Below are 19,582 nucleotides of genomic sequence, written 5' to 3'. Positions count from 1 at the left end.
GTGGAAAAATAAAGGAATGTGTTAAGTTGTGCAAATTCTATGCAGCTTTGGAAGTACAGAATGCAAGTGTTATAACTACTCTTCCACCAAACCTTTCACATTCAACTGAAACTTGTTTATAAATTGGCTATGGAGAACCAGTGACCAGGGACTGAAGAGGCATTCCTCCACAGGGCATAGTAACCAACTGGATAGAGGTGTTGCCCACAATGAAATAATAGAATAACAGAGTTGGAAGGGACCTTGTAGGTCATCTAGTCCAGCTCCCTGCCCCCCCAGCAGGAGACCCTACACCTTTTCTGACAGGGCAGTCCAGTCTCTTGAAAGCTTTCAATGATGAAGCTCCCATAACTTCTGAAGGCAAGATGTTCCATTGGTTGATTGTTCTTTCAGAAAATGTCTCATTTCTAGATCAAAAGTCTTCTTGATAAGTTTCCATCCATTGTTCCTTGTCTGGCCTTCAGATGCTTTGTAAAATAGGTTGAACATCTTTTTTGTAGTGTGGTGACCAAAACTGAATGCAGTATTCTAGGTATAGTCTTACTAAGGCTTTATAGAGTGGTATTAGTACCTCATGTGAGCTTGATTTAATCTCTCTGTTAACGTAATTTAGGATTGCACTCTGCATTCTAACCAATGTGCCACCACAGTTCTTAATGGCTTGCTAGAGCCAATTTTGTACAGGTCTTAAAGGCACTAGACTAGAAAACCAGAAGACCGGTCTAATCTTCCCTAGCCACAAAGAGAGTTGGGTCACTTTGGGCCAGTCCCGGTCTCTCAGCCCTAGGAAAAAGGCAATGGCAAACTACTTCTGAAAATGTTGCCCAAAAACTTGCCTGGACTTACCCAGATAGTCACCAGGAGTCAACACTGATTTGAGTGCATGCATGTATGTGTGTGTGTGCACGCACACAGGTTCATCTAAAACCATGACACAAGTTCTCTTACATTAGGCAGATAAAAATAGACCAAAGAAATATTCTACAGATTAATAAAAACGGAAACAATTGGTTTTAACTTCATCCATTTTATTTAACATATGGTATATCTAATTGAGAAAAGTTCATTTCTCTTCATTGATCTGAACTGTTGCACAGTAGCTTGCCTCCTCAATTCTCTTGGTAAATACTTAATAATGTTCATATGGATTCTGTAAGAGGATTTACAATTTATTTGTAAAACATTCCCTATAATTAGGATTGTCTTTGGAGCCATAGCCTCATTTCTTTAAGTGACTACTGACCATATTTTTCAGAGTATAAGAATAAAAAAGGGTGAAAATTTGGGTGCACCTTATACTCTGAATGTAACCCCGCCCAGCCTCTGAAATGGAGGTTTCAGAAGCTGAAAAAAGCCTCTGAAAGGGAGGAGTTGCTAAAGTTCACCTCTGGGAACAGCTGATTGGTGGTATTCCAGGAGACTATCCACCCACCAATCAGCTTTTTTCTTATTTTCCTCCCCAAAAACGTATAAGTACGTCTTATACTCCGAAAAATACGGTATGTGATATCTAATTCTGCAGGAATTTGTAATATGCCAGTGCTTATGGAATGTTAACCAACCAGATATTCACAGTACTAATAATTAGATTTAAATTAGAAAAATGAATGGAATTCCATTCTGCTGTTCTCAATTCCCAAATTAGGTTCTCTAGAGTTTGTCATACTAGTCATTCAAATCCAATTGTACAACTTTAACATGCTAAATCATATTTGCAAATTCATGATATAATCATTGGAAACATTGTAGTAACAGCTGGTAAATACTTTAAATACTTGTGTCATTAATTCCAATTTGTTTAACAATGGGTGATGTTCAGAATATAAAACAATTAGCAGTGACAATGCACTATATGGAGAAGAGTTTGACATAAAAGGATCATGATTCAATACGTGTTGGATGCTTCAGTTCAGAAATTTAAGTCAATCCTCTAAAAATACATCTAAAAGTACATTCTGTGCCAACTTTTGTCATCAAAGCTGCAATATTCCTAAAAGCTATTGCTTTTGTTATTAACAATCCATTTCATTTGCCTGTCAGCCTTAATAAATTTTTTATCATGGCTCCAATACCATCAAAAATGTGATGAAATTCAGTTTCACACATAAATGCTGGTGTAGTAACTATCTTGTTGGTATTGTCCACATGCGCTTCGTGAAAGGCAGTTAAGGGAATTAACAAGAGTGAATAACATTGAAAATTAATTTCCTTCTATTGACAAAAATATCTTCCTATAGATGACAACAGTTGGCCCAATTTATCTTGGTTCAGAAACTGGGCAGGGTTGAAGGTGGTTATCATTTGAATGGAAATACTAGAAGTGTAGTTTGGATTGGGAAGACAATAAATAAATATTCTGAAAGAAATTAGTGGTAAACCATTCTCACAGTATCTCCATAAGAACTGCATATTAGTCACCAAACATCAAGCTCAACTTCAGGAACAAGTTTTTCACATTTGGGTTGCAAAAACCTAGACAATTAGTAGACAGCAGCAAAGTTGTCTAATAGTAATATGTTTTTTGCAGCCTATATGTAGTACCCATATTGGAAGGATTGATTTGTTTCGCTCCATGTAATCGTAACTAAACATCTAAGTTTTAAACATTTATTAAAAAACCAGCCATGCATTTCACAACTATTTAAAGCATAATAAGGTCTCAACCCTTTATTGCTGCAGTATCCATTTAAGAGCCTGGTAGTTAGGCCGCAAATTAGAGATAGAGATAGAGGTTCCAGCACACCATCTGATATTATCTAGGGTTAAATCAATGCCACTAACCTCTGCAAGAACAGTAATAAGAAAATGAAATATTCTCACACATTCTGGATTATTTTACATCTGAAATGGGTATTCAACTAAGGATGTGTTGATTAAAATATATGTTAAATATAAGTTTTAAAAATCATATTTTAGGATTTTCCCAAGCAAATTCAGGGCATAACTTGGACTGAGCAGACTATATTATTATTTGGAAGTTCATTTTGGCACACTATCAAAATAATCAAGGGGGTATAAGATAAAAAACTAGAGCAGGGGTCTCCAACCTTGGTCCCTTTAAGACTTGTGAACTTCAACTCCCAGAGTCCCTCAGCCAACAAAGCTGGCTGAGGAACTCTGGGAGTTGAAGTCCACAAGTCTTAAAGGGATCAAGGTTGGAGACCCCTGAACTAAAGAACCCTTGCAAAACCAATACATTTCAGAGAAACAAAGTGTTGGAGCATTAAAAGCGAGTGGTTGTAGCTGTCAACTCGCAAAGCATCCCTGGCCTGCTCTTGAGTTGTCACAGGCAAGGGGATGGGAAAATGAACTCTGCAGCTGCAGCAAGGGAGCACTTCAGTCAAAACAAAAGCACATTCCAGCCATATCTCTGTCAAGGCTGTCTCCACAGTTACCCACAGTGGCTGGAGGGGAGTGTTATCTACAACCCGCAAAATTGCTTCGTTGGAGAATGTGACTGATGACACACCTTGGGGGGAGGGGGGAAATAGGGTCAGAGCTGGAACGTAAATTACATGGGGTCAGAGTTGGCTTCACTTGGAACTTGCTGACATGAAGCTCCTAATAAATAACTGGATTTCTTTTGAACCTTGGCTCGAGGCTCATGATTTAATTAAGGCATCGTCGGCACCCTGACAGCAGCTTCGGTCTGATAGGAAAACTGCATTTCATTTTCAGATAACAGCAGGTTAATGTCATGTCTGAACTCAGACAGTGGTCAATAACCTTTACAATAATTTACTGAAATAAGCCAAATTTAAGTTGCACACTTCTACTGTCATACTTCTTGTGACTACCCTAAGAAAAAAAGATGAAAATGGGGAATGTATGATATAACCACAACTGAATGTTCTCTATAATGAAATCAAAAATCTTCAGATGCTCTCTTTTTTAGGAAGTCAGGAAAAGTTTTAGCAATGTAACTCATAGCATTATTGGGAATTTATTGGACAATCCAATAAAGTTCTTCACTTCTGTAATTACAGTTAGAAAACATTTCAGGGACTTGATGATGTCTATGGATTTTCTTCCAAACATGTATGCGAGAATGGAATTGTAGCAGAATTAAGAGATTCCTCAATTAAATGCTAACCTGTTAGATGAGGAAACACACCACTGTTTTGAGGGAATTGAGGGACTTTATTCCAACATCAATTGGAAGCAAACTCTGCAGCGAGGGGAGCTCAAACAGGTTCCAGACCTGCCTAGCTGACTACTTTGTCATCCAAAGGCGGAAGAGGAAATGAGAGGGTCAACTATACTGGACTTAATTCTTACTAATAAAGATGAAATAATTGAGAGAATGAAAGTTGACTGACTATGTCATAGTAGAATTCACCATAATGCAGACACAGGTAACTGAACAATGTCAGACTAGTGTTTTAGATCTTGAGAGAGTTGACTTCAACAAAGCTAAGAGAATATAAAGGATTCCATGAATAGAAATCTTAGAGGTAAAAACAGTTAGGATGCTTGGGAAACTCTGAAAAACAAGATAATAAAGGCCCAAACAAAAACAATATCACAGAGAAAGAAAAACAAGAGACTCCAGCATGGTTACACAAAAATCTCTCTGACAAACTGAGGGTCAAACAGGCCAAAAATAAAAAAAATGGAAAGAAGGGCATATAACTAGAACATACTACCAACAAATAGCTCAGAATCTGCAAGGATAGTGTTAGTAAAGCTAAGGCTCAGAATGAACTAAGACTTGCACCAATGAAGGTGAAGGTTCATTCTCCGAGCTCGTGGGTTTATTTCTAAAGGTTTCATTACCAGGCTAGGTAACATCTTCAGCGGAGTTTAGATGAAAAAACTCTGTAATGAAATGTTTGGAAACCAACCCACAAGCTCAGAGAATGAACCTTCACCCTCATTCTACATCTGAGCTACATATATGATCTGATCTCAGAACCACTATGATCTGATCTCAGAACCACTGAATGAAATCTGGAACATGGGAACAGCCAGAGGAACAAAAATGAGCCAATGTGGTTCCAATCCCCAAAAAAGGAGAAAAAAGTGGATCCAGGAAACTACAGACTTGTAGTAATCAGCTTGACTTCAGTATCTAGGGAAATCCTGGAACAGATGATCAGTAGTGATCCTCAAAGGAACTATATCTACATGGAGGGAAGCATGCAGTGTGGTACCTCAAGGTTCTGTCTTGGTGCTTTTCAACATCTTCATAAATGATCAAGATGAGAGGATTGAAGGGTGTTAATCAAATTTGCAGGTAACACTAAACTGGGGAGAATTGCTAACACTAGAAGATGGATTCAAAATTCAGAAGGATCTTGACAGACTTGAGCACTGGGTCTCAAGTCAAGATGCAATTCAGTGGTAAAAAAAGTAAGGTCCTACACTTAGGCAGGAAAAAATGCACACATAATAGACAGTACATGGTTCCACAAAAACAATTGCTACCAATCTGCCTTCCATTGAGGACCTGTATACTGCATGAGTCAAAAAAAAGGGATGTGAAAATATTTACCAGACCCCTCACATCCTGGACATAAACTCTTTCAACTCCTAACCTCAAAACGATGCTATAGAGCAATGCACACCAGAACAACTAGACATAAGAACAGTTTTTCCCCCGAATGCCATCACTCTGCTAAACAAATAATTCCCTCAACACTGTCAAACTATTCACTAAGTCTGCACTACTATTAATCTTTTCATCTTTCCCACCACCCATCTCCTTCCACTTATGACTGTAACTTTGTTGCTTGTATCCTTATGATTTATTTTGATAAATTGTTTCCTGATTGCTTATTTGTACCCTATGACTATCATTTAGTGTTGTACCTTATGATTCTTGATGAATGTATCTTTTATATGTACACTGAGAGTGTATGCACCAAGACAAATTCCTTATGTATCCAATCACACTTGGCCAATAAAAAATTCAATTCTATTCTATTTCCAGTAGTGCCAGTGAGAGGAATCTAGGTATTCTGGTGACTGCTTAAGTATGAGTCAGCAGTGTGCTGCAACTGCCAAAAAAGTCATTGCAGTCCTAGGCTGCATCAACAGAGAGATAGCATCAAGATCATAGGAAGGGATCATACTGTTCTACACTGCACTAGTGAGGCTGCACATGGAATATTGCATCCAGTTATCATCACAATGATACAAAAAATGCTAAGGCCCTAAAAAGAGTACAAAGAAGAACAACAAAGATGATATGGGATCTGGAGATTAAATTGTATGATGAAAAGCTAAGGGACCTAGATATGTTTAGCCTAACAAAGAGAAGACTTAGGGGGTGAAATGACAAAAATTTGCAAGAAGCAATAGAGGGAAATCCAACCTGGGACTAAGAAGAAATTTCTTGACAGTGAAAACAATAAATCAACGGAAGAACTTGGCTCCCAGAGTTGCAAGAACTATATTGGCAGAGTTTTCAAGAAAAGATTGGACAATTATTTGTCCGGGATGGTATAAGGACTCCTATCTTGGGCAGGAGGTTGGACTAGAAGACTTCCAAGGTCCCTTCCAGCCTATAATTTTGATTCTATAATTCTGCCTCAAGGTAGTCAAACTGAACATGAAAAGGATATTGTTACGTCTTTAGCGCAGTGTTTTCCTCCCATGGCTTTAATGGCCCCAGCAGTGCTAGCATAAGGCCACTTCCCACCTTGTTCTTGTTCTTGGCCTACAGTGACTTCAGTGCCAGGTAGAACCTTTGCAGCCAAGACAGGGGAAATACAGCACAACCTAAAAGAGAGCCAATACATAATTTACATGCAGAGTTCAACATAAAATGATTGTGTACAGTCAAGATTAATAATGGAAAAAAGATATCTGATATTATAAAATATTCTAGTGATTAGACATTTAGAGATAGCTTTTATTATTGTGCTCCAGTTAAACATACAGCAGACATTCTGCATACTATATACACTTATTAGGTTGCAAAAGATACCCCAAAAATTTGATTTGGCTTATCTGCAGATGGGCTTTTCTATGGGTACATAGAAAAATTTTAAAAATACCATCTATGCTTATGTTCATTTTTTTCCAATATATTCAGAAGGGCTTCATTTGTTTTCATATTTTGTTATCAATATAAATTGTTTTCCAGAACATATCCCATAAAAAAAATTCAATTGGCTTTCCTTGGATAATTTTGGATAGTTTGGACTGTAGTATTTTAAATACATTTCAATCATATAGCTAGAATGTGGTCCAAGCCTACCTAATGGAATTAAATTTGATGGACACATGGCGATTTTGGGATTTAACCCCTGATATTTTTTTTCAACCATCCACATTTTTGATTTGACAATTTTTTAATATCTCAACCATTAGGTCATTGGATAGACTGCTGTACTATACATTTTATTTTTTTATCTGACCGTAACATTTTTTCTAAGAAAATTTGTTCTACTGGTTCAAGATGGCATTTAAATGCTTCATTTATATTTATAAAACCATTAGTTTTTTGTAGTTTTTAAAAACGTAGACAGCAACAGCGAGAGGAGATTGCATGTAGATTGTTCTTTTTTAATTGCTTCCTCATCCCTTTTTTTATATCATAAATAAAAAGGTTTCAAAAAGAAAAAAGAACTGCCTCTCAAACTAAAAGAAAGCCTCATAAGTTCATAGAAGGGTTTGCTAATCAGGATTATGTTTGCACTGGAGAGGACAGCCATGCAATCTCAGGAAAAGGCACAGCTACTTTAAAGAGCAATAGACAAGATGCTTTTTCTGAATTCCTTTAGTTCTGACATATCTGTTGCCCTTCTAATCTAAAGTACTATTCAGAATCCTTGAAAATTGGCAGCAAACTAATTTAATGAATTATTTTTAATGAATAGCTTAAACTAGCCTAACTAGATAACTACCCCGTCCCTCAAACTATTAGCTATTGACTGTGACTTGCTAAGTGCAAGTTAAATCTGGTTTTGCAGTTCTAGGCTTGTAAATTCATTTTACCTAAGAGAATCACCAGAAGTAAGTCTCTGACTGAAAGGAGAGCTATGAAGGGCTCTTTGAAAAAGAATATTTAAATAGGTGACATACCCAATGGGCTTCCCTGATTTGTGGAACTCTTTCAGCACACGCTCAACGTCTTTGTTAACTTTACAATCTTTCCCATCCACAGAAAAGGTAGATCTGCCATAACAAAAGAAACCCATACAATGCATTAATTCTAAGATACACATCCACACTCAGTAACCTACAAGGTATGAACATTTGAAATAACCATACTTTTTTTGTTATTCATAAATGCAGATACTGTTCCTTTAATTTGGAAATGCTTTTTCCAACAAAAATGTCAGGAATAGCAAACTCAGTCTTTCCACTTCTCCTTTGAAAAAAAAGAAGAAGTTGAGAGACAAGGGTTTATCAATACATTATATATTTATATTTCTCCTTTCTATGCTATAATTCCAGGATTCTACTGTTTCCAAGAATTCAGGAAAGGAAACATTAATTATCCCTTGCTTTTATCTTAAAAAGTGGAACTTTGAGATTCTTTCCTTTGTTCTGCTATCTCTGAAACTTTAAACAAGCTTCCACAAGAACCAACAGGAAATTTGTATTTCTGTAATTGCTTTCCCAGGGACAGGAGTTGTAACCAATGGGAAGAAACAATTTCCAGGAAATGGTCCAAGTAAGAAATGACACAACTGACAACATCTTACTGGTGTATATGTTGATGGATGTTGGATGGATGTCAAAGATGGAAGAAAAGAGAAAGCAATTAAATAAACGGTGATGTGAATGAATGGAGGTAAATAAAATCAAGAGTAGGGGATTGTTCTGGTCTAAGCCATTTTACAGCTAACTTAAACTGAATAAAAGTTACGGTATGTGTGCTTCAAAGGCAAGCATAACAATGGTCATAAAGCTGTTTTAATGAATTGCATTGGTTATGCTTTTTTCAGGCATAAAGGCACTGCTCCTCTTCTGTGGTTATGCTTCCAGATACTTCAGACTGCTCTTCTAAGTAATTTTAAGTGCATGTACAGAGCTAGTCCACACTAATATTTCCCAAACTTTGTCCTATAAAGCATTTTTCATATGCCACACCCAGGCCACTACTCAAGATTTCAGTAAAGACTGTAATACCTCCATGCAAAGGAAAAAAATAAATTCTGAAATACTTAATATATAATTGAATAAATAAGAAATAAGCACAAAACACAAATTAAACAGACAATTAGTTCTTTATTATATGAGAAACTAACTTTGGCTTCAATGTGGAAGCTATCTTGAAAAACAAACGTTTTCCTCTCATGCAATACAATAAATCAACTGTGGCACATTTGAAGGTTGAACGTTGTTAACAAAATTGAAATATAGATTTTCAACATGTTTGATACATTAATTACAAGAAATTATACAATTAATATTGCAATCTTTCCTGAAGTAACCACAGTATATTCTCACTCCAAGACATATAGAAAGGAGAGCAACTTTTAATTCTGTTGTTCATGATTTGAGAAAGGATATTTAAAAGTACATTTTACTAATTTCAATTCAGGTTTGCAGTCAGAGTTTACACTGCCTGCTATGTCACATCTGATTAGAAAAGTAGTAGTAAGATATTGTGGCAACTAACAGAATTAAATACTCACAGATTTTTAGCAGCTCCAAAGCCTCCAGGAAATACTACCGCATCATAGTCTCTTGCAGTAAGTCTAGCCAAGTCGGTAATTTTACCACGAGCGATCCTTGCTGATTCTGTTAAGACGTTTCTTAGGAGAATATAAATATTAATGCTTTTTGGGCATCAAATTTTAGAGTACTGCTTATCAATAGAGTTTAAAAAAAAAACAGAGTGCCTAATTCCTTCACGTAACAAAAAACTTAAATTATGCTGAAGGAGGAAATGAATGGAATTTTAAGATAATCACCACATTAAGAAGTCGCAACCTCTTCTTCTTAAACAATTTGATAGTACTGAAGAAGCAAAACGTCTTCAAGGAAAAAACAAAGTCCAGTTGCCTTTCGTAAAAGCACCTTTGGAACAACTTGATAGTAATTGGAGAGTTACCAAACCTATTTCATAAGCTACGGTAACATTCTAATGGCTTGATTCCAGAACTGTGATCAGAATAAGGGAAAAAACCCTCTTCCTCAAGAGAAAATGTTTCCAGTTTCCAGTTACCTCATGCAACATTTTAAACTTTTAAGCTTTTGAATTCTGGTGTTGAAAAAAACTCTTAAGAATACCATGGACAGCCAAAAAAACAACAAATAGATGACTGAACAAATCAACCAGAGTTCTCACTCAAGGCATAAATGATCAAGTTCAAATTAACCTACTTCAGAGACATGGGAAGACCCAGCTCTCTGGAGAAGTCTCTGGTGCTGGAAAAGATGTAAGAGATAAGGACAACCAGCGGCACGGTTGATAGACTGTTATACTGGTAATGGGGGCACCATTAGGGGAGCTGAAGAACTAGGTTAGGGATGAAGGAAATGAAGAAAATCTTAACTATGTGGTCCCCAAAAGTCATCAACAACTTGACGGCACATTATAAATCAAGCATATATTTTAGTAATTCTTACCTCGATTCCCTGTCAGCTGGCTGCCCTCTGCTGTGATCAACAACATGCATCTGAGAAATATTTGGGGCATACATGTCAACATTGGCTCCTCCTCGGCTCAAATGAACCATTATCCTACATGTAAATATAATAAATTATTATAATTTGATACATACTCAGCCAGATGTTTAGACTGGATTTGTTACTATTACTATAATTCATCACACAGTCAGTCAGGAGTTTTGATTGGTTTTGGCATTTTTATCACCTATCAAGTCTTTCCCAAGGGCCTGGGATAGGCAGATATTGATGTCTGATGGTGTCAAAGATATCATCGCAGGATGCAAGCTCTTCCAAGCAAAGCTGCCTTTTGCAATTTACTGGTTTTTTCAATGCGGATGGTATTCAAATGGTGCACCAACTGACATGTTTAACCCTACATTCCAGCTCAGCCTGCCCTTCTCCTACACCAAGGTGTCTATTATTTATTTATTTATTTATTTATTTGTTTGTTTGTTTGTTTGTTTGTTTGTTTGTTTGTTTGATTTCTATACCGCCCTTCTCCCAAAGGACTCAGGGCGATTTACAGCCAGATAAAACACAATTATACATATAATATAAAAATTAAAAAACCTATTAAAAAACTAATTCAGTTTGGCCGGATTAAGACTTAAAAAACAATAATAAAACTATAATAAACCCCTATTAAAATTACTATTACTTCAAGCCAGCCCTCCACAGTAGAACAAAAACGTCTTCAACTCGCGACGAAAGGTCCGGAAGTCAGGGAGTTGTCGTAATCCTAGGGGCAGCTCATTCCAGAGGGCAGGTGCCCCCACAGAGAAGCCCCCCCCCCGGGGGTCGCCAGTCGACATTGTTTGGCTGACGGCACCCTGAGGAGGCCCTCCCTATGGGAGTGCACAGGTCGATGGGAGGCTATTGGTGGCAGCAGGCGGTCCCATAAATAACTCAGACCTATGCCATGGAGCGCTTTAAAGGTGGTAACCACACCTTGAATTGCACCCGGAAGACCACAGGAAGCCAGTGCAGCTTGCGCAGGAGAGGTGTTATATGGGAGCCTCTAATTGCTCCCTCTATCACCCGCGCAGCCGCATTCTGGACCAACTGGAGCCTCCGGGTGCTCTTCAAGGGGAGCCCCATGTAGAGAGCATTGCAGTAGTCCAGGCGGGAACTGATGAGGGCATGAGTGACCGTGCATAGGGAATCCCGGTCTAGAAAGGGGCGCAACTGGCATATCAGGCGTACCTGATAAAAAGCTCCCCTGGAGACGGTCGTCATATGCTCTTCAAAGGACAACCGTCCATCCAGGAGGATGCCTAAGTTGCAAACCCTCTCCATTGGGGCCAATGACTTGTCCCCAACAGTCAGCGATGGCTTCAACTGACTGTACCAGGATGCAGGCATCCACAGCCACTCAGTCTTGGAAGGGTTGAGTCGAAGCCTGTTCTTCCCCATCCAAATCCGCACGGCCTCCAGACACTGGGACATCACTTCAACGACTTCGTTGGGGTGGTTGGGGGTGGAAATGTACAGCTGAGTATCATCAGCGTACAGATGGTATTGCACCCCAAAACCACGAATGATCTCGCCCAGCGGCTTCATATAGATGTTGAACAGGAGAGGCAAGAGAACCGACCCCTGTGGCACCCCACACATGAGGTGCCTTGCGGCCGATCTCTGCCCTCTTGCTAGCACCGTCTGCAACCGGTCAGAGAGATAAGAGGAGAACCACCGAAAAATGGTGCCCCCCACTCCTAAACCCCCCAGCCATCACAGCAAGATACCATGGTTGATGGTATCGAAAGCCGCTGAGAGATCTAATAGGACCAGGGCAGAGGAATAACCCCTGTCCCAAGCCCTCCAGAGATCATCTACCAACACGACCAAAGCCGTCTCCATGCTGTACCCAGGCCTGAAACCGGACTGGAATGGGTCTAGATAGACAGTTTCATCCAGGTACTGGGGAAGCTGCCGTCTATTAATATTGGTACTACCTTTCCTCTCTTTTGCCAGTGTTTCTATTCTCCAGTTCTTTCTCTTCTATTCTGCTGTCTCTAGGTATTGCCATATCCACTATCCAGACTTTGTCAGTATTTATTATCATCGAAATATAATAAAGCCAGAATGAGCCTAAATAAATACTCCATTAAATGCAAGTTTAATTTAAAATGAAATGTTATTTTATTTATTAGATTTATATTCTGCCCCTCTCATCTAGAGGATACTAAATACTGATAGAAGGAAGAATGACATTCCAAAATATTCTAATGGAAAGTCACTTAATGCTGAAATGCTGTCTAGATAACTAGATTATCTATCAATCAGCTTTACTTATGGCAAGGGAGGTCTTCCTGCAATGTTAAATACACTTACGCAGAGGCTTCGTGGATTTCAGTGCCATCATAAACACCACAACCAGAAAGAACCTGTAATAAGAATTAAAGATAAAATAAAATAGCCTTTTCTAGATACCTCCTAACCTTGCTAAATTTATTGAACTTCAGATATGTTAGAAGTAGTAGCCTGAAACAGCTTGAAGACCACAAAAGGTGATAAACCAACTTAAAAGAGGGAGCAAATATATCTGGAGATAAAATAATACACCCAAGCTTACAGATTATTTGGTTATACAAGTAATGTAGATTATTTTATTATACAAAGTACCGTATTTTTCGCACTAAAAGATGCACCTGACCATAAGACGCACTCCTGTTTTTGGCCTCCGCAGATCTCATTTTTGGCCTCCATGAGCCCCATTTTCAGCCTCCACACTCCCCATTTTTGGCCTCCACGTGCCCCTTTTTGTCCTCTGTGCATCCCGTTTTCAGCCTCCAAAATGGAGCACACGGAGGCCAAAAATGCGGCACATGGAGGCCAAAAACGGGACACAGAGAGGCTGAAAGCAGGATGCACAGAGCACAAAAAAGGCCAAAGGGCAGGGGCCAGTGGGTGGGCTGGGCTTCGCAATATTCGCTCCATAAGACACACAGACATTTCCACCCACGTTTGGGAGACAAAAAAGTGTGTGTTATGGAGCAAAAAATACAGTATATGTGAAATATGGGATTGTGGCTGCTTCAAGTACCTGGTTGAAGGAAAGTGGTGTGATTTGTGGCAAAATCATAGGTTTGTTTTTACAGAAGGCAAATAACTCAGCACAAGATCAAGAGTTATAGGTAGAAAAGGGGAAAATGCTAGAATGCACTTGTAAAGTGAAATGTGCATTCAGAATATAGATGCATATTATAAAAACATTTTAAAAAGCAGAGGGTGGCTTTATATTTCTGCTGCTGGAGAGAAATCACTTGGTTAACATGGAGCGGAAGAACAACACAGCCTGTCAAGTCTAGAGATGCCAATCCTAAAACAAGGAGGAAGACCAGAAGGAGAAACCTGGAACAGCTTGAGAGAGCAGACTATGTTGTGCGTATGGAGATTCATGTGCAGGACAGTGAACCTTTGCGAGTTAAAGGCTTTTTTGGGGAGCAAGACTGCATGGAGAAAACTCACAAGACATTTCTGTATCAATAGTTGAGATAAGGAGGAAGAGAAGTTGTTGTTATAAATTACAAGCAGAAAGCAGGACTTGAGAGAAAGGAAATACAATCTCCTACATTGTCTTTTTATACTGTACTGTACTGGCTGTGTGTGTTATACCAGCTAACATCCTGACTTATCCTCCCACAGGGACAACTTATTCTTAGGAGGTCACATTTCAAATCTGCTGTTAACTTAAGAACATTCCCATTAAATGAAGTAGCATTCATTTATCCTGAAATATTGGTGTAACTTTGCAGTTTTGTATGGAAAGTTCTAATGAATTTAATAATTTCTCTATTTCAAGTGGTAATTTTCCTAGGAAAAAAAATTGTTAAGATATCCAAAAACAGTTTATATACTACAGAGAAGCAATGAATGAAGCAGTAGGAAATATTTGATTTCCCTTACTTCATTAATTTGTTATAAGACAACTATATTATTATATCTTAAATATTTCTGACATCTACATTCTGATCTTTTATGTCTTATGATAAAGTAGGAGTCCCTAAAATTATGGAAACAGAACAATTAAATGAAACAGCATTCAAAAACAGGACTTATTTATTGGGAAAATATTAGGGGGGATTAAACATTGGTAAACCTAATGTAAGTCTTACCTATAATTTTTGCTTGTTTTCTACTTCAAAAACGGTAAGGCAGTAATTGTGCCATAAATTTTCTACAGTAACAGTGGAGGTTTGAAAGCACAATGAAAGCTCTAGCCAGGAGTATCTAACTGGTGGCCCAGCTCCCCAAAGAGAAAAACCATTGTCAAACGTCACGTGACAGCACCGTGACACTGTGAGTTTGACACCCATGCTTTAGGCTCTTCTAATGTACCTGGATGGTCCCAGGTTGCTTAGACCTGTTCTCTTATAAAGAACTGGAGATACAGTTACAATTTAGTAAGAAGTTCTATCAATAATAATGGCTTACTTCTGAACTGATTTGTTTAGCGTTATACTGCACATGCTCCTTTATGCAATACTGTATATGTTTATATACATAAAGTGCATCAATAGAGAACAATTAGTTGCTTTTCAAGTTTGTGACATCTTGGCCACCCCAGTACAAGTAATCTGTAGCAATACAAACAAGAGATAGCTTAAAATTCTAATACATTAACATAGCAATGTTTTGAAGATTAAAATTAACTCCATTAAATATCAATCTGGAAGATGCCAAATAAACTGTGACTGTACAGGCAGAGAAATTGGAGCAGAAAAGCCTTACTGTGCCTCTTTAGCCCACAAGAGCTCTCCAGATGCTGTAAATCAGCTATAATTTGTAATATAATAGGCCAGTGGTCACCAACTGATAGATTTAAACTTAATGTCAACCGCTTTAATCTAGATTGCAGAAAATGTGACTTCTGTAACAGAATCATCAGTGCTTGGAATACTTTACCTGACTCTGTGGTCTCTTCCCATAATCCTAAAAGTTTTATCCAAAAACTTTCTACTATTGACCTCACCCCATTCCTAAGAGGACCATAAGGGGCATGCATAAGCGCACAAACTGTCCTATTGTTTTTCTCTTCTTCTTCCTATATATATATGCTTATACCTCCTTATATTTACCCATATATGTGTTTATTTACTATATAATCTTTTTGTATGATACCTACATATATTGTTGTAACAAAATAAAATAAATAAAATAAAAATAAATAAAACTGGTGGTCCATGGACCACTGATGGTCCATGAGAAAATTTTGATGGTCTGCAGAAAAATTACTTGCATTTTTATATTGCACTAAATACTATTTATCTTTTTAAAAAATTAATATTGGTGGTCCGCAGGATTTAAAATTATGAATTTAGTGGTCCCTGAGGTCCGAAAGGTTGGTGACCACTGTAATAGGCCATTTGATTAATCACACTGAATTCTGTTGCACTTAATTTTAATCCAGACAAATTTCAATCCAGACAAATTCAATTTTGTCCCTCCATTCACTTCTTTTGTCTACTTTCTGTAGCCCTAGATGCTGCATAAAGTTCAGAGATAATCTTTAAAAAATTGTGCACTCTGTCGTTACAATGCTGGTCTACAATTGGAGGCCTAGATTTCAGCCATTAACTTCAATAGGTAATTATGAGCATGTCAGTAACATACCAAATGGACACTTCATATAAATGCTTTAAAAGGCAAATGTGTTTAGATATATCCTTATACATAAATTACACAGAAGTAATTTATAGAGTTACCGCTGGGGTGAACTCAGCTTTGGATGATTAGAGGGATATACACACACAGATATATATATATGAGTTGATCCCAGTGGTAACTTTACTAGTTACTTCTGAGTGTAATTTATGTGTAAGGTTAAATTTAAACTCGTTTGTCTTAAAATACCTATATGAAGTGTCCATTTGATATGTAATGTTAAAAATAGTGAGTTTATACATGTATGTAGCTTGACATTGCCTTGTGAGACGTCGTGCCACTTCGACCTAGACTAATCCTAGGATCCCTTAATTCCTGTGACTCCCCAATGACCGAGTCAAGCCAAGGTCGGCCAGATAGTCATGTAACAAACCTGTGTGGAATTTCACTTGTTATCAATTTTTGACGCTACACACACACGCGCACCCACCCATTTGAGTCTCCAATTGCGGCAGACTCCCAGTCTTGGAAAAATGATCCAACGCTGCAGTTTTTGGTTTTGCCGCCGGACTGAAGTCTCTTTTGGTGGCGTCCGAGAAAAGCGGCTGCCGAGGGAGCGCAAGCCAAGTCCTGCGCCTCAGAGCCTTCTAAAAAGGACCCCTCCCGGCTACGCTTCCTCCTCCTCCTCCTCAGGGCAGCCATGAGGCTGCCGCCTTTGCCGCGGAGGCGAACTCACCACAGCCACTTTAGCCCTATGGCGGTGCGCCGAGGAATGAAAGGGCGACCTGGACGCTGGGCCTCCCTTCGAAAGCAACAGCACCGAGGACAGGCGAGGCGAACGGGCGTTCGCGAATTTAGCAGCCCACATCCTGAGTCCGAGGAAACCGAACCGAAGAGGAACTGAAGGCTCCGCTGCCACCGAAGCCTTGTAAGTGACTTTTCCAAAGGCTGAGTTTCAGAGGACGCCGCAGCACCACCTAAAGGTCGGAGGATTTATTCCATGTCACTGCCTTGTTCTCGCTTTAGGTCGTTGCCGAGAGGAGTAGCGGGATGTTTGGCGCTGTCCAAGCTCAGCAAAATGCAACGTAGCGCTGTCAGACCAGCTCCGCACAAAATTCTTCGGTAATGCCGCTTGAGAGGCGGGGAAGGGAAGCAACACGTTCAGATACCCACTGTATACAAACCTATAAGAACTATTCTGGTGGTTTGTATAGCGAAACCAACTTGGTGGAATTGCTGATCCCTGCAGCTTTGAGTCTGCTCCTCTGAAGGACTTTAACCCTGAAACCTCTTCTGTGGATGATTATACCGGTTTGGGACTGCATTGGTATTGACAATTTAAACTTCCTTCTGACATTTTTTTTTAAAAAAGAAAGCATGTCTTGTATTGGCCAGTTCAAAAGTTTCAGAACACCAAAAAACTGCATTTAAGTACTCTTTATTTTCACAAGTCCCAAACTATGGGCTCAAGTACTGTTATCTAATACAAGCATTTTCTCTAGTCATTTTTAGGTGCTGTGTTACTCTGTTAAACCACAATATTATTTTCCCACTTAGATCATGGAAATGTTCAGTAAAAATATTTTTTGTTAGGATTAAGCAATATGATTGATTCCAAAAGTTCATTTAATCCAAAAATCTTCTGCAAAATAAGGTACGTTGGAATGAGGAAAAAATACTTTACAAATAATACCATTAGTAGCAAGGGATCAGTGTATTGATCTAGATACACCCTCCTATTTTATGCTCCTATCAATTGCATAATTGTTGAAACAGCAGTATGATTCAGTGGTGAGCTGCTGCATGGTCACGCGGATTCCTACGGGTTTAGCTGTCACCACAGGTTGGGCCTGCCCACCTGCCCTTGTGCTTTGCTTTCCAGATATAACTAACTTTCTGGCTCGTTTCCCCTGCCCACCGAGTTCCGCGCCGCTCCTGCTGTACTCACTAGAGCTGCCTGAGTTGATTAGCAGCATGTTTGAAGCTGTGTTTCAGTCCTAAAGGGGCGAGTGTGAGTGAAGCAAGCGTGCATGTGTGCTCACAACCAGCGAACCCATTGTGAACGTAAGTGCAGCCCACCTCTGGTATGATTAGAACACGCTTTTACAAATGGTTGTTAAGTTCATATTTTAAGGGTAAAGATAAAGGTTCCCCTCACACATATGTGCTAGTTTTTCCTGATTCTAAGGGGCGGTGTTCATCTCCGTTTCAAAGTCGAAGAGCCAGCGCTGTCTGAAGACGTCTCTGTGGTCATGTGGCCGGCATGACTAAACACCAAAGGTGCACAGAACCCTGTTACCTTCCCACCAAAGGTGGCCCCTATTTTTCTACTTGTATTTTTTTTACGTGCTTTCGAACTGCTAGGTTGGCAGAAGCTGGGACAAGTAACGGGAGCTCACTCCATTATGCAGCACTAGGGATTTGAACCACTGAACTGCTGACCTTTCGATCGACAAGCTCAGTGTCTTAGCCACTGAGCTACCGCATCCCTATTTTAGGAGTATATATAATTAGTAAATAATATATAATTAATATAGATACAATACATACTTAGTTCTTTATAACTTAATCAGGTACTTAAGTTCAACTATACCTCATTTTAAAATAAACTCTGCTTAGCTGTTTTGTATAAATTCAATCATGCATTTTATGAAGCACTTTACCCTTATATGAAGCCCTCCACCCACAGAATGAAATATTTTGGGGGATATGAAGAGGCAGAATATTACATTTCCCCAAAGGAGAAATGGAGAAACATGGTCTTAAAGGCAAAGCACCCCCAGTTTTCCTGCATAGTGAAACAGCCTCCAGCAGATGCCTGAAGTCTTTAGAGATGAATATTTTGTGCCCATTAAGAAAGACTGGGCCAATCTATTCACAAACAAAGCACTTTCAGCTCCAGATAGAATAGAATAGAATATAATTTTATTGGCCAAGTGTGATTGGACACACAAGGAATTTGTCTTGGTGCATATGCTCTCAGTGTACATAAAAGAAAAGATACGTTCATCAAGGTACAACATTTACAACACAATTGATGATCAATATATCAATATAAATCATAAGGATTGCCAGCAACAAGTTATAGTCATACAGTCATAAGTGGAAAGAGATTGGTGATGGGAACTATGAAACGATTAATAGTAGTGCAGATTCAGTAAATAGTCTGACAGTGTTGAGGGAATTATTTGTTTAGCAGAGTGATGGCCTTCGGGAAAAAACTGTTCTTGTGTCTAGTTGTTCTGGTGTGCAGTGCTCTATAGCGTCGTTTTGAGGGTAGGAGTTGAAACAGTTTATGTCCAGGATGCAAGGGATCTGCAAATATTTTCACGGCCCTCTTCTTGATTCGTGCAGTATACAGGTCCTCAATGGAAGGCAAGTTGGTAGCAATTATTTTTTCTGCAGT

General features: G+C 38.8%; 1 protein-coding gene across 2 annotated transcripts; it reads right to left on the bottom strand.

Moving 5' to 3' along the window:
* Positions 1–1,007: 1,007 nt before the first annotated feature.
* On the bottom strand, positions 1,008–17,105 carry GATD3 (glutamine amidotransferase class 1 domain containing 3). 2 transcript variants are annotated; one of them, XM_058185233.1, is made up of 7 exons: positions 16,913–17,105; positions 12,904–12,956; positions 10,531–10,644; positions 9,594–9,713; positions 8,032–8,124; positions 6,567–6,723; positions 1,008–2,154 (listed from the first exon to the last, which is right to left on the bottom strand). In XM_058185233.1, exons 1-7 carry the CDS (start codon positions 17,042–17,044, stop codon positions 2,026–2,028), a joined length of 798 nt encoding a protein of 265 aa, XP_058041216.1. In that variant the 5' UTR covers positions 17,045–17,105; the 3' UTR covers positions 1,008–2,025. The 2 variants fall into 2 exon arrangements, with proteins under 2 accessions (XP_058041216.1, XP_058041215.1); XM_058185232.1 differs by having other exon boundaries at positions 1,008–1,150; positions 6,644–6,723.
* Positions 17,106–19,582: the final 2,477 nt, after the last annotated feature.

The sequence above is a fragment of the Ahaetulla prasina genome, chromosome 5 (assembly GCF_028640845.1).
Source record: "Ahaetulla prasina isolate Xishuangbanna chromosome 5, ASM2864084v1, whole genome shotgun sequence".
Classification (NCBI taxonomy): domain Eukaryota; kingdom Metazoa; phylum Chordata; class Lepidosauria; order Squamata; family Colubridae; genus Ahaetulla; species Ahaetulla prasina.
Note: the sequence above shows the minus strand (reverse complement) of the source record. Positions and strands in the feature narration are given on the sequence as shown.